Raw genomic sequence first — 15,684 nt, 5'->3', positions numbered from 1 at the left:
GCTTTTTTCCCCTTCTATAACTACCATTAATTGTCTTGCTCGCAACATTCCATTAATGAGAAAAATACGCAAGAGCTTTATGATGCCTTTTGATAGTTACAAATGGGAGTCCTCTGCCTAGGAATACTATTACTGTCTGAGACATACACTTGAGTTGGTCGAGTAGGTGCACTTTCAAAGCTAATATCAAATGTATTTCTGATTCTGTTAATAAATATGGAAGGTTGGCAGAACAGGAAAACAAAGGAGAAACCACTAATTGTTGTAGCTGGTTGCCTGCTGATGACATTTCTAACTACTGATAATTGTTTGCTAAATGCTAATGGTTGAGTAAAGATTGTTTCCCAAGTAACTCTGCAATGTGTCCATTTGGAGTATTGCTTTTGACTACCATTTTGAGGTAGATGGGAAGTAATTGTTTCATTTTACTTTGCCCTGGTCAGATCCATTTGGAGTACTCTATACTCAAACTTTAGAACAAATTCAGAGAGGGTTACCAAAGTGGTGAAGGATTTGGAAACCAAACCCTCTGAGGCAGAGGTGATATTCAGCAGGTTCTGACTAGTTCTGGAGAACCGGTAGCGGAAATTTTGAGTAGTTTGGAGAACCGGCAAATACCACCTCTGACTGGCCCCACCCCATCTATTCTCTGCCTCCCGAGTCTCAGCTGATTGGCTGGGTCTTCTTTTGTTGCCCTGCACAGGAGAACGGAGCTGGAATGCAGGTTAGTGGGGTGGGGAGGAAATGGGAATTTTACAGTAACTTTACCCTGCCACACCCACCAAGCCACGCCCATAGAACCAGTGGTAAAAAAAATTGAATCCCACCACTGCTCTGAGGTATAATTAAATGATTAGACTACAGGAAAGGCAAGTGAAGGGAACATATATTAGTGTTTTCAAATACTTAAAAGAGAATGGGTTGGCTTACTTTTTATTGACCCAGGGGGCAGAGCAGATCCAGTGCCAGGCCAAACATAAAGAGTAATTTCCTATGGTATGAGTTGTAAGTCAGCAGAGCTATAAGGGAGTTCTTTGAATAGAAGCTGTCAGAGATGCTGTAATGGATCCTGCAGCAAAGTGAATGAGCATCCTTTCAACTCTGATAGTTTGGGCATTCTCAGAAAGTAGTGGTTGTGATTGAGTATGCACGAAAAAATGCACAGAACTTTCCTTTACAAGAACACGAAATTAATCAAGATTGATTTATTTTATTGGATTTAAAGGGTGTCCAATTCCCTGTTGGCTTTAGGTGGCTTAAAGTAAAAACTAAAAAGAGAAACGAGACATGCATGAAAACATGCCCAACACCAGAACAAGAAAACCAACAGATTTTAACAGCCACCCAAACACCAGGCCAATCATATATTTGTTCCAGTTTGTTGAATAGGATATCGTTTGCACCCAGAGAAATTAAGTGAGAAGAGCAGACTAGCATCTGTTAAATTTTACAGACTCAGACCATGGTAGCATTCATTGTTACTATATTCCCTAGCACACTGTTGCAGTGTATCTTCATTGAATTACAGCCACCTCCCAAGGCAGTGCTTATTTAGTTTCATGGGCCTTCACTTAAAGTATTTGCTACCGTGTTTCTCCAACAATACGGCCTCCACCAATAGGAAGACCCAGCATGTTTTCTAGGCATAAAATCAAATTAAGCCCCTCCCCCAAATTTAGGCCTAGTTTAAAACATGCAAAATAGGGGGAAGGGGGGGGGACTTGCCATTTGGAGTGCCGTTGGAGCTACCACCGCCATTTGGAGTGCCCTTGGAGCTGCTGCCGCCGTTTGGAGCTGCCTCTGCCGTTTGGAGCCGCCGCCGCCATTTGGAGCTGCCTCTGCCATTTGGAGCCACAGCTGCCACCTGCTATTCAAGCAGGAGCTGTAAATTCAGGATATTCTCATAAATCTGTCTAATTTTCCAAGATGTTTCTACTATCTTCCATTCCCCCCGCCCCCAATCCCTGGGCAATGAGTATAGTTCAATATTACACACAGACCTATAACTGTCTTCTCCTTTACTGCCTAAGTATGCTTCTAGGGTATTGATAAGCCCAAAGAAAGGTATCCCTAGCCAGGTCGATTGAGCTGCCGCTTCGGTTGAGGCGTGTTTGGGTGGCGTGGTGCCAAATAGCGTTAATGCTCCAACATTTAGGACTTCAAACTAAGATGCATTTCAAACAGGGGCAGTGCAACATATGAGTGTTCAAGGCATGCTTATGTTTGAGTTGCGTTGTCTGGACACCACAGATTGGGGCCGATCCGTCATTTTGGAGCTGCAAACATTGCCCTGTTTGAATGGTGGTGGTGCTTGAAAAGGTAGGCTTTTCCTTTTTCACGAGCTTCAAGGGGGCTTATAAATAGAGGCAGTCCAAATATGTTCCAGTTAGCTCAATAGGGTGTCAGCTTTGGCACCCAAAGGCAGAATGGGCAGAAGGGAAAGCAACAGAGGCAGTTAAAGTCTTGGGTCTGCAGCAAGTGTGGGTAGGAGCTCTGTTGTTATATATCGCCTTAGAGCAGCTGTTGCAGGGCTGTATCTTGATTGAGGATTACAGATTACCTCCCAAGGCGGTGCTTATTTAGTTTTATGGGCCTTCACTTAAAGTATTTGCTATTACTTTTATAAACATCTAGAAATGTTGCTCATCAATCACAATTGATGCAGAAGATTTAATTAACTCTGACATGTCCCCTCAACTACTAATTTTCTAACATACCTCTGGAGAAGTGTGTGATCCCTAAAAGTCAACTCTGAGAACATTCTGCAGGGGGCACAGCTTCACAAAACAGTCTTTTTTCAGTCTTTTTACACTACTCGGGTGACCCTGAGGATGCAAACAAGCCTCCAAGTAGCCTCAACTACTCTCTAAAAGAATGCAAATGATCAGCTGTCTGCAAGGAGTATAAATCAGTCCATTCCCCACCATCCCCACAGAACTGAAGAAGCTGCTTGGATGAGGAGCAAAACATCTTCAAAGAAAAACAAGACAGTCCAGTTGCCTCTTGAAAAAGCACCTTCAGGACAACTATGACCTGGATGACTGAGAATCTCCATAGACACTCGGTGACTTGATGGCACTTCAATTAGAGGTGGTATTCTGCAGGTTCTGACCAGTTCTGGAGAACTGGTAGTGAAAATTTTGAGTAGTTCGGAGAACTGGCAAATACCACCTCTGACTAGAGATTTTACAGTATCCTTCCCCTGCTACGCCCACCAAACCACGCTAACCACAGAACCGGTAGTAAAAAAAATTGAATCCCACCACTGACGTCAATTGATCAGTCCTCCATAAAAACAAAACTTGTTCATTGATGCATATTTTTCTAATTTGGCAAGGTTCTCTGCTTTCAAAATGTTTAAAGAGAGCACGTTGCTATGAAAATGTATATAGAATCAATGAACAAGAAAATTCTGAGTGAAGATTTAAATGCACTTGAAATGAGTCTACTGCAGATTTGAAAGATGATATCCTCTTAGAGGAGAAATTTCTATAAGGGCTCCAATATATAGCTCAGTGGTGGTTAACCTTTTCGGCACTGAGAAACGGGAGCAAGCATGCCGGCCACCTGGTCTTTCGGTTTCTAGCGTGCATGCGCATGTATGCCAGAGAGCTGCTCTTCCGATTTCCGATGCTCCCACATGTGCGAAGATCAGCTGGTCGGCATGCATGCACGTGCTGAAACCCAGAAGAGCAATAGACGATAGCTGGAGTGCCCGAAGAGATGGCTCTGCGTGCTACTTCCAGCACGCATGCCATAGGTTCACCATCATGGATATAGCTGAATTAAACCAATAATTATATCTGGGCTTGGGCAACATTAATAGTATTCTATACCCTTGAAGGAGTTATTTACCAACATGAGGATTTTATGTTGCCACCTAAAACAATCACCATGCTGCTTTTATATACATGCAAGCTTCTATGCTAAGCAGAGGTGGTATTCAGCAGGTTCTGACCAGTTCTGGAGAACCGGTAGCAGAAATTTTAAGTAGTTCAGAGAACCAGCAAATACCACCTCTGACTGGCCCCGTCCTCATCTATTGTCTGCCTCCCGAGTCCCAGCTGATTGGTTGAGTCTTTTTTGTTGCCCTGCACAGGAGAACAGAGCTGGAAAGCAGGTTAGTAGGGTGGGGAGGGAATGGGATTTTGCAGTAACCTTCCCCTGCCACGCCCACAGAACCAGTAGTAAAAATTTTTTGAATCCCACCACTGATGCTAAGCCTGTATCCTCAGTTTTCATTATAATTTAAGCTACCTCTATGGTTCCTACTCCCCAACCTGCAATCATGTATGGAGCAATTACTTCATGAACCTGTGAAATAATATTTGACCTCTAAGGCTTTACTGTTATTCATGTATGGTGTCTCAAGTATTGTGTTTGCTAAAACAAATGAATTCACTTCCGGTAAAGAGTATTATCAATAGGCTTCTATGATGACCTCTTAGCCTGTAATTTATCATCTGTTCATTACCCCAAGGGCAAGTTCTATAGGCTTTTTCTCATCTTTATGTGATTTCCACGAACACATTACACAATTCCCATTCGGAAAGCCTATAAACGCTGTTCCACTAGTCCGCCGTTCCTTGCACTTTTACGTCCTACCACTGGAGGCGCTTTCCTCAGCGCTCTCCCGCAGAGACATTCTTCGAAACTAGGCCGTTAGTCGTGCAGTCCTGCGCAAGCGTAAAGCCGCCGCCATCTTGAGGATGTACTGAGAACGGGAGTCTGCGAGAGGGGCTGAGGGGAGCGAACGACCTTCTGCGCCTTCCTCGAGACAAAGTTTTCCGCATCAAACCAGACCAGGTTGTGTCTATTTAGCAAAAATAATAATAACTATGTATTTTTGCGCAAAGGGGCCGTGGGTTTCCGGATATAAACAGCATGAAATTTGGGGAAGGAGTGCGCAGACTCGACAAGCGAGAGCAGACTCTGCATGAGCGGAGGGAAGAGAGAAAAGGCTAACGGCGAAGAGCATGCGCAGTAGAGCTGCTTGGTAGGGAAACGCAGCCCTTTTTCCACAGAGGTGGGGATAACAGCAGCTGCCACTCTTCAGATGCGTTAGCCAAAACTTGCCTTGAATGTGGTGGTGTAATACCGTTTTGGGTTCAGCATCTCTGAAACTGGGTGGGAAGAGGTCAATTAATCCATTTGAGGTTTAACAGACCTCGCTTGCTGCGTTAAAAGAAAAACAAGCCTACCTGGTGGTCATTTTACTACAAGGTGCGCGTCTCTATTCGATTGAGCACAAGGTTTGAGTTAAGCAAATAGCGGGAATATAGAGGGGTTGTTTTTTTTTTAATCGAATAGGAAAATACTGTTTTCCTGAGATGGCAGGGACCCTCTCCTAGTATCTGAAATAGCAGCTAACAAAATGGGCTTGGTAATGTGGGTGGGTAATATGTCCCATGGGTAAGGCTTTTTTATTGCTCCATTCCAAAAAAAATCCTGATATAAAAGGGAGTTATAAGGTTGTAAAGATATTTGTTGGCTCTGTTGGTAACAGGAAATATATATTATTAATAAATAATACATATAAGAACCAAAATGCTATGATTTCCTATGTTTACTTTTACTTGGAATTGAATGTGTATGCATGTGAGACAATAAAAACTAATTATTTTCAAGTACAACTCCTGGATTTGTCCCGTGACCAGTTATTATTGTTTATTCCATTTGTGAGAAGGCTTGTCTCCATACAAATACATTGGCAATCTAATGCTTTGTACTTTTATTCCATAGATTCTGTCTACCTCAGGCTGCTTCTGCCATGGGGGATGTGAAGAACTTCCTATATGCTTGGTGTGGCAAGCGAAAAATCACCATCGCTTATGAGATCCGTGCTGTGGGCAACAAGAACAGGCAGAAATTTGTGTGTGAGGTGAGCATTTAATGACTCCCCGATTTATCTAAATTTTCTAAATTTATATTGCATAGAGAACTACAATATATGGCTTAGTCAGAAATAAAGATTTATAAATGAAGTGTTATATTTACCGTGTTTCTCACATAATAAGGCCGGGCCTTATTTTTTTTTGACCCCCGAAAAAACGGCTAGGACGTCTTTTCGGGGGGTGACTTAATTCTCCCCCCTTGCATCCTCGAGTGGGTGGGCGGGCGGCGACAGCTTGGATATTCGGGAGACCTTCGGGTTCGGGCCACCGTTGCTTTCCCTTCTCCCTTGCTACTGCGGCGTTTGGCGCAGCCATGTGGCCAGTCAGGGCTCCTCCCTGCAACCGGAGCCCTGAGGAGACACTTGCTTCAGGCGCTCCCGTCTTCCCTTTGCTTTCGAAGGTAAGCGAATTATTTTACAAAGCCTCCCCTGCCGAGAGGGCAGCCAGCCACGTGGGAGGCTAATCTCCCGGGGCCTCTTCCGTTCCTCCCGACCTCCCTACGCTGCGCGCGCCTCTGACGCGCGCCGCTCCCTTCAGCCCAGCGAGCTCTTCCACCTCAAAGAAAGGCCAGGCGGGCGGCTGCGGGCAGCAGCAGCGGAGTCTGAGCGCTCGCAGCGGAAACAGCCACCACCCGTAGCCCGGCGGGAGAGCGAGTGAGGTTAGCGCCCGCCAGCCCGGGTGAGATTTGGGAGCGAGGGGCAGGAGGAGGCATGCACACACCCGCGGCTCACTTTCCCAGCTTTGCCCAGCCCTTACGGCTCTGGCACGGCCCTGGCAGGATGAGCGGAGGGTCCGGCGGGAGGTGCTCGCTGCCCGCCAGGGCCGCGCCAGAGCCGTAAGGGCTGGGCAAAGCTGGGAAAGTGAGCCGCGGGTGTGTGCGTGCCTCCTCCTGCCCCTCGTTCCCAAATCTCGCCCGGGCTGGCAGGCGCTAACCTCGCTTGTTCTCCCTGCGCCGGGCCTACGGGTGGTGGCTGTTTCTGCTGCGAGCGGCTCAGACCCGCTGCTGCTGCTCCGCAGCCGCCCGCCTGGCCTTTTTTTGAGGTGGAAGAGCTCGCTGGGCTGAAGGGAGCGGGCGCGTCAGAGGCGCGCAGCGTAGGGAGGTCGGGGGAGGAACGGAAGAGGCCCCGGGAGATTAGCCTCCCACGTGGCTGGGCTGCCCTCTCGGGCAGGGGAGGCTTTGTAAAATAATTCGCTTTACCTTCAAAGCAAAGGGAAGACGGGAGCGCCTGAAGCCAAGTGTCTCCTCAGGGCTCCGGTTGCAGGGAGGAACCTGACTGGCCGCACGTGGCTGCGCCAAACGCCGCGGCAGCAAGGGAGAAGGGAGAAGCAACGGTGGAAGGTCTCCCGATATGAAGTGCCCCACCAACGCAGGCAGCACCATATCCGGGCATGCAACAAAAGTACTTACTAACGGCAAGCCCCCCCCCCGCTCTCCCCCCCCCCATTTCGCATGTTTAATATGGGGCTTAATTTGGGGGGGAGGGGCTTAATTTGATTTTATGCCAATAAAACATGGTGGGGCTTCCTATTGGTGGAGGCCGTATTGTTGGAGAAACACGGTAGATACAATGCGATCCAGGTTAAACCCTTGTTTGATTCCTGTGTTTCAGGGAGACTTAAGCATGTGTTTAGCCTTCTTAGTTAAATTAATGCTAAAAATTATTTGCCTACATAAATTATGCCCCTATTACTTAATTCAGATCCTATTGCTCCTGAAGGTTGGACCTTAAGGTGGCTTGCAAAATGAAACAAAGCTAGAAAGAAAGCAGAGGTAGAGACTTGGATCATAATGGAAAACAATCAGAACCTGTATTGATCATTTGACTAATCCAAATAATTGATCATAGAGTGAATTGGGCAAGCATGCAATCATTGCTGGATAAGAGCAACACATTTTGCTACTACTCTCATTTGAATTATACTTTTCATGTCAAATAAACCATGGCAGCTGCAAATACAAATCCTGCTGTAGGATTTGCTATTTGACCAGGGTCGTTTTAAGAAGACTTGTACAGCTATGTTAATTGTATCTTGTTCTGAACTTTATACAGGAAGCATGTATGTTGCTGAAGTTATTTAGTAATATATGTATGTATATAATAGGTTCGTGTGACAGGTTTCAACTATATTGGTATGGGCAATTCCACCAACAAGAAAGATGCTCAGACCAATGCTGCAAGAGACTTCCTTAATTATCTTGTTCGAGTGAATGAAATCAAAAGTGAAGAAATTCCAGCTTTTGGAGTAAGTGATACTACCACCTGCAGAATGAATATTATATTTTATAGTGCATGGTGCTTATCTGTTGGTTGTTTTGCACACTATTTTGCTATCTGGGGAAGAGAGACAGTATAAAGTAGTATTTTTAGTCATACTGTAACAGTACTTGAAACCTTTTTTTCAAAATGTGTTTTAAGAGGAACGATATTTGGAAGTCACATAATTTCTTTGCATCTGTGTATAGAATTTGCTTTATATCCTTCATTTCAGATGCTGAATATTTTGATTTATACACAATTTATTTTGAAAAGGGAAAGGGAAGACACCACTGGGAGGGAGACAGACATTTATTCAGAAATACTTTTGTCTAGAATTCTATGGAATGTATTCTTTATATGTGCATTCAGGATTAGATGCTGAGATTTCATGAAGCACATTTTAAACATTTAAACTTTTTTTAATTATTCAAGTTAAAGGGTACATTCTTTCTTGAGGGGGGGACAACAGATTGTAACACAGTCATGCAGAGAAATGCAGTTGTACATACACCTTTGTTTTGTAGCAGTAAACCTGACATATAGTAATTCTACTTGAGGGTGCATCTGACTTAAACATATACTTACAGATTGCAATTTTACAGTGTTTTTGATCATTATTAGGCAGGAGCAGTGGGTACTTCTACTGAAGGTGCCTTCGGAGCAGATGCTGGAGACGGACTTGATGCTCCTTTGGGTGGGCCAGTTCCTCCCCATTTGGCGCTCAAAACAGAAACAGGTAAGTCATTCAACCTCTGCATGCTCAATACATTGTATATTACCAAACAAATTAAAACTGCTTATTAGGCAATGGAAGTTCAGTCCCATCCAACAATTTTCCAACATAATTGACTGACATATTTGCTTTTTTATACTTAATCTAGATTCACCTCAAGAGTTGTTGACAAAATATTTTTCTGTATTTGTAAAACTTGTGTTTTCCTTAATAAAAACTTGTTTCACGTAGATTCAAATGTCAAATATTCTGCATTTTTTTTGTTTTTGTTTATTATATTTATTCGCCATCCATCTCACTGTTACAACTCTGACCATCTTATAATATATAAAACTATAGTATAAAAGATTAAAACAGTGAGACAAATAGATTAAAATTAACAAGAACTGTTGATGGTTTTAGTTTAATTTTGTATGATATTTCTATGGTTTATTTTATTTTTAAGTTTTTTATATCCTACTTTACAGCTCTCCAAATATCAGGAAGTATGGTAAACAAAATTTATAGAAAAAGCCAAAATAATTCTTTTTCTCTTCATGTTTTTCCTAATCTAAATTCCTGAAATATGTGTTCTTGGAATTAGAAAAAAGATGGAAATTATAATCAGAAAAAAAATCAAAACATCTATTTATATTTTGCATTTATTCTTTTACACTTAAAGCAAGTAATTTCAAAAGTTAGAGTTGACCAATTTTAAATGCATTGGAAATTGAGGGGATGAATCCTCTTTTTCCTTTCCCCAGACCCAAACTACAATTCCTGTTTCTTTATTAGGAGTCATAAATAAATGAACAAAGATTTTCTAGTTGACACTGTCCTCGCATCTGTTGAATTTGATGTAATAATCATAAATTATAATAAATCTTGAAAGCTGCTCAGAAAAGGAGTGTCCATTACTCTATTTACTAATAACAGTGCTATATTGTCACAGTTTCAAATGAAGCTTTTTCTGGCAGGACAAAGACAGGATTTGTGAGGTTCAGACATTTATATTAAAACTATCTGCATCACAGATGTTAATGCTCTGAATAACCATGTTTTTCCCCCTCCCATTGCTAGATGCTGCTGCCAATTCTACTGAAACAGCATTTGGAAATTCTGGCTATGGTGGAGCTCAGTGGGACCGTGGAGCTAACTTGAACGATTATTATTCCCGGAAGGAAGAACAGGAAGTCCAGGCTGTAAGGTTTTTTTCTTGAAGACTTATTAACCAAGCTCAGTTTTCATTATAAAGATTTTGTTTGTCAACAGAGCTATGATTTTCTTGTTTAAGTAAAACAAGATAGTGATGCAAGACTAACATATTTTAGCACAGATATAATTCTATAGTATATATCATGCTATATATAATCATGCTAACATTTTGACAATTTTACTTTGATTAACTGATAGTACAAATAAAGTTTAGTTATTTTGCTAACTAAATACATAGTAATGTGTCTGAATTATAGTACAATGACGCTGTACATTCTAGGAAATTAGATTTCAAGGGTTCCTATTGCTATCTGTTCAGAGTTCTCCAAGTAAGAACATAACTTTTTAGAGCATTAAATCTTACATTTTCCGGGAATAGTCCACTTGGTTATCAGAGAATATAATTCAGTGTTAAAATATATTTTTACAGTAGCATGTAAACAAATTAAGAATAGTGTTTGTGGCAATTAAAAGTCAATTGTTTCTTGCTACTAGACCTTGGAGTCAGAAGAAATTGATTTAAATGCTGGCCTTCATGGAAATTGGACTTTGGAGAATGCTAAAGCCCGTTTGAATCAGTTTTTCCAAAAGGAGAAAATCCAAGGCGAATATAAATATACTCAAGTGGGACCTGATCACAACAGGTTTGGTAGCTTTTTTTCCCCATAAAGCTGATGATGTTATTGAAAAACATTTTATTTGTTAATAGCTGGTTGTATGCTTTTCTTCTATAAATGGAGAGATACCTTAATGGTTTGGCAGAGTAATTAAGCATGGGCTGTTCCATTGAATTTGGAAATAGTTTTTGAACGTTTAGTAGTAAGATTTATAAAATGTACTTAGTTCTGTCTCACAATCTATATAATAGTCATAGAGTATCTTATTAAATTTGAAAAGCAGAAATTCCTGGGAACAGTGTTTGTTGACGTGACGATGTGTGAAAAAAAAATCAGTATCATGCCTGTTCTTAAAATCTGAATTACAATTTGAAGAAAAACTCAGAATATTGGCAGAATATTACTGGGCTCTTAAAGGAGTAGGGAAGATAAAAAAAATACATGTAGAAAGCCAGTGTATGCACATCAAAATAGTTGGAATTTGCATTTGTTTTACATGCCTGATGTTTATTTTAATCCCATTTGTTTGGAGATGCAGCTACTTTCATGTAATCCCAGAAGAGGTTTATATTGTAAAGTGGCTTGCCAGTCACTTGCAGTATGTTTGACATCTACTTGTTATTGCAAAATTTCTTATAATATTAAAGCTGAAGTATATAAATATATAATTGAGTAAATATATATATTAGGCTGATAAAGAAATAATTCTCTCCCCTCTGTCTCTGCCTTCAGTTGTTTACCTGTTCCTACCTGTCCTTCAAACATCCAAAATTAACCAAGGTGAAGCTATTCACCTTCTAATAACTTCATAAATTAGTCTTGGTTTTGTTGGTATCTCAATCGTATTTTTTTCATGAAAACATTTGCTTTTACATGATACATACCTTCTAAAAATGAAATATATAGGTCTGTGAATACTGAACAAGAAAATAGAGCTGTACATAGTTTTGGATTCAATATTCAAAAGGGAAAAGAAATAAGGGGGAAAGCTACCAAGGCTTCTAACGCCTTCCTGGTTGACTCCAACAAATGATAGATGATGCCTGATCTAGTTTGATACATGAATTCAGAAGTTAGATTCAATTTCTGATTTGAAGTACTTCATATCATTTCCCTTTCAGCTTCCATAAAAGATAGTTCTTTGTGCAGTTGTTGTATACTATCAGGGTTATCATATTTAATAATAGTAGTGTTGCTTTATGTTTATCATCATTCTGACATTCAGAAGTTCAATAGCTGAGACTTTCCCCATTCTGACAGTTTGCCCAGAAAAATGCTCTTGCTTAATTTCTTCATAAAATTACCATTTTAGACTTTCTCCTCTATAGCTCTTGGAGTTCTGCTGTTATGTTATTTTTTTCCAAGTACAAGTTTTATTTAATACTTACTTGATGAAGATGGAGGCATGGATGACAGTATGTTTCTCGGTCTGTTTGCTGTTTTCCCAAGAGCATTCCAGGGTGTAGAATTTGTTCCTCCCAGGAAGGCTTAGATGGATTTCTTACATCTCTAAGAAGAAAATTGTGTTAAAAACATCTAAATAAATAAACACACTATGGGGTACCCAATTTTTTAGGCATAAAATGGCATAGCTTTAAAAAGAAGAAGAATACTGTCAGTTATATCAAACCTCTGTAATTTTGTCTGGGATATAAAAGCTCTTAGAAGACAAATTCCCATGGAATTGCAATGTTTAATGTATCCTGCTAAATACTGTGTCCCTTTTTCCCAATTTTCTTTTTAAAGTAATGATGTGAGGTTTTTAAAATAACCAAACAATTTTTTCCAAAACATTCTTTCAGTGTCTTTCCTAGTAACTGACAGTAGTTGAAATGGGTTCATTAGTTATGGGGGAAGGGGGAGTGAAGGGGATGCTACATTAATATGGTATATTTAAACAAATCAATTTCTTAATTTGGAAATTAGTAATATTAGAATATTAATATTTCAATATATTTAAATATTGATATAAGAACTCAATAGCATTGAACCTTTTCAGCTTCAGAACTTATATTGAAGCTACAAAATTGGCACATATGTTTAGGATTAAATACCACTAAACACACCCAAACTTTATTTTGTTCCTTTTGGATCTAGATTCAATACAACCTTCTTAAGCCTTGGGCTCTTATGCTTCTTTTCATCCTTTCTGTTCTTTCAGGTGCCATGCTTGAGATTGTAATACTCTATTTCCCAATTAACTAGAATTCTCTGTTATTCCCAGAATCAAAGTCTGTTTACCTTAAATTGATGGCTTTGTGATTCTAACAAACAAACAAAAATCATTTTTCAGTCCTATTTTTTTCCATTAATCACAATTCAAACTGACAGAAATTCACATTAATGAATAACTGGTTAATTGAAAACTGGTAGTTAGTACTTTGAATTTCTTCCTATATGCATGCGGAGGAGGGAAGGGCATATATGCTCAAGGCTTCCAGTAGGTTGCTTGTGCAATAAATTTTTAACATTTGATTAGTATTGTATTAATTACTAACTTATTAATTAGTTTATTTCATGAAATGGGAAATGTTTTGTAGAAATACAATCATGGAGATTTTCCTGTCCACATACAGGTGAAATTCGAAAAATGAGAATATCGTGCAAAAGTTCATTTATTTCAGTAACGCAACTTAAAAGGTGAAACTAATATATGAAATAGACTCATTACATGCAAAGCAAGATAGTTCAAAGCATGATGTGTCATAGTTGAGATGATTATGGTTTACAGCTCATGAAAACCCCAAATCCACAATCTCAGAAAATTAGAATATTGTGAAAAGGTTCAATATTCTAGGCTCAAAGTGTCCCACTCTAATCAGCAAATTAAACCATAATACCTGCAAAGGGTTCCTGAGCCTTTAAATGGTCTCTCAGTCTGGTTCAGTAGGAATCACAATCATGGGAAAGACTGCTGACCTGACAGTTGTGCAGAAAACCATCATTGATACCCCCCATAAGGAGGAAAAGCCTCAAAAGGTAATTGCAAAAGAAGTTGGATGTTCCCAAAGTGCTGTATCAAAACACATTAACAGAAAGTTATGTGGAAGGGAAAAGTGTGGAAGAAAAAGGTGCACAAGCAGCAGGGATGACCGCAGCCTGGAGAGGATTGTCAGGAAAAGGCCATTCAAAAGTGTTGGGGACTTTCACAAGGAGTGGACTGAGGCTGGAGTCAGTGCATCAAGAACCACCACACACAGACGGATCCTGGACATGGGCTTCAAATGTCGTATTCCTCTTGTCAAGCCGCTCCTGAACAACAAACAACGTCAGAAGCATCTTACCTGGGCTACAGAAAAACAGACCTGGTCTGTTGCTCAGTGGTCCAAAGTCCTCTTTTCTGATGAGAGCAACTTTTGCATCTCATTTGGAAACCAAGGACCCAGAGTCTGGAGGAAGGATGGAGAGGCACACACTGCAAGATGCTTGAAGTCCAGTGTGAAGTTTCCACAGTCTGTGTTGATTAGGGGAGCCATGTCATCTGCTGGTGTTGGTCCACTGTGCTTCATTAAGTCCAGGGTCAACACAGTCGTCTACCAGGAGATTTTGGAGCACTTCATGCTTCCTTCCACAGACGAGCTTTATGAGGATGCTGACTTCATTTTCCAGCAGGACTTGGCACCTGCCCACACTGCCAAAAGCACCAAAACCTGGTTCAATGACAGTGGGATTACTGTGCTTGATTGGCCAGCAAACTTGCCTGACCTGAACCCCATAGAGAATCTATGGGGCATTGCCAAGAGAAAGATGAGAGACATGAGACCAAACAATGCAGAAGAGCTGAAGATCGCTACTGAAGCATCCTGGTCTTCCATAACACCTCAGCAGTGCCACAGGCTGATAGCTTCCATGCCACGCTGCATTGAGGCAGTAATTGCTGCAAAAGGGGCACAAACCAAGTACTGAGTACATATGCATGCTTATACTTTTCAGAAGTCCGATATTGTTCTATGTACAATCCTTGTTTTATTGATTGCATGTAATATTCTTATTTTCTGAGATTGTGGATTTGGGCTTTTCATGAGCTGTAAGCCATCATCATCACAATTATGACAAATCACAGCTTGAACTATCTTGCTTTGCGTGTAATGAGTCTATCATATATTAGTTTCACCTTTTAAATTGCATTACTGAAATAATTGAACTTTTGCACGATATTCTAATTTTTCAAGTTTTACCTGTAATGGAACAGAATAGGTACTTAATTACATAATTATATTGGTGAATGTGTAAATCTGTGACTGGAAGTTACTATTAAGGCATTTTTTAAAAACCTAAACACATTTTCCTGTTGTACAAAATTGATTTTCCATCAGGAAAAGGACTTCAATAGTAATTCAATATAAATTCTATGCTGAATCGGGTGGCAACTGCGACACCAGAGATTTTTGCTTGTTCACACATGTGCTGCTGCTTAGGCTGTACTAAGCAATCACATGGGACTCTATTGTAAACTGATTTCTGGTGTCGTTGTTCCCCCCCAGGTGGAGGAAATGAATTGAGTGCTGAATTTAAGCCTGGCTGAGAAACATACTGACATCGGTGTCATTAATGAAAGGGTGGCTGTTTGTCCCTGAGAGCCAGTGGTCTTCTGATTCATGAAGCCGCTGTGCCTGAAGGTCAGTTCATTGGTGGTTTAGGAAGGAGCTAAGAATGAATTTAGTATCATCTAGTTTGTTTTTTTGTCTGCAGTGAAATAATTAATATGTTGACATAGTTTTACATATAACTTACTTTTCCTACAGTATAATAGGAATACTTGATGCATTACAATTATTATTTTATCTTTAAAAATAATCTGTGGCGATTGTCTCTGCAAGATTTTAAAAAGAGTCATTCTTTACAAAACCTGGCTAAATTCCTATCACTTTCCAGAAGAAATGCTCAGAATGATCAGTCTTCCTCTTGTAATATTGAGTGTCTGATCTCAAGTTTCTATAGCACTCCTAGAATGTTTAAAATTAAATGTATTTCCTTATTAAAACCAA

General features: G+C 40.4%; 1 protein-coding gene across 3 annotated transcripts in view; it reads left to right on the top strand.

The window, feature by feature from the left end:
* The first annotated feature begins 4,680 nt into the window (after nt 1-4,680).
* DHX9 (DExH-box helicase 9) overlaps nt 4,681-15,684 on the top strand; it is a 36,599-nt gene continuing 25,595 nt past the window's right edge. Inside the window, exons 1-6 of one of the 3 annotated variants that reach the window (XM_026669255.2) lie at nt 4,681-4,806; nt 5,743-5,881; nt 7,998-8,138; nt 8,774-8,888; nt 9,945-10,066; nt 10,575-10,723. In XM_026669255.2, coding sequence (XP_026525040.1) covers nt 5,771-5,881; nt 7,998-8,138; nt 8,774-8,888; nt 9,945-10,066; nt 10,575-10,723 — 638 coding nt within the window. In that variant the 5' untranslated portion in view covers nt 4,681-4,806; nt 5,743-5,770. Of the gene's footprint in view, nt 4,807-4,983; nt 5,224-5,742; nt 5,882-7,997; nt 8,139-8,773; nt 8,889-9,944; nt 10,067-10,574; nt 10,724-15,183; nt 15,316-15,684 lie in introns of those variants that run through there. The other 2 variants (XM_087960859.1, XM_026669256.2) reach the window with 2 other exon arrangements.

This window comes from Notechis scutatus, chromosome 3 (genome assembly GCF_049901735.1).
Source record: "Notechis scutatus isolate UNSWTSFEM ecotype Mainland chromosome 3, rNotScu1.2, whole genome shotgun sequence".
NCBI classification, from domain to species: Eukaryota; Metazoa; Chordata; class Lepidosauria; order Squamata; family Elapidae; genus Notechis; species Notechis scutatus.
The sequence above is the reverse complement of the archived record's forward strand: the minus strand, read 5'-3'. Positions and strand labels throughout refer to the sequence as shown.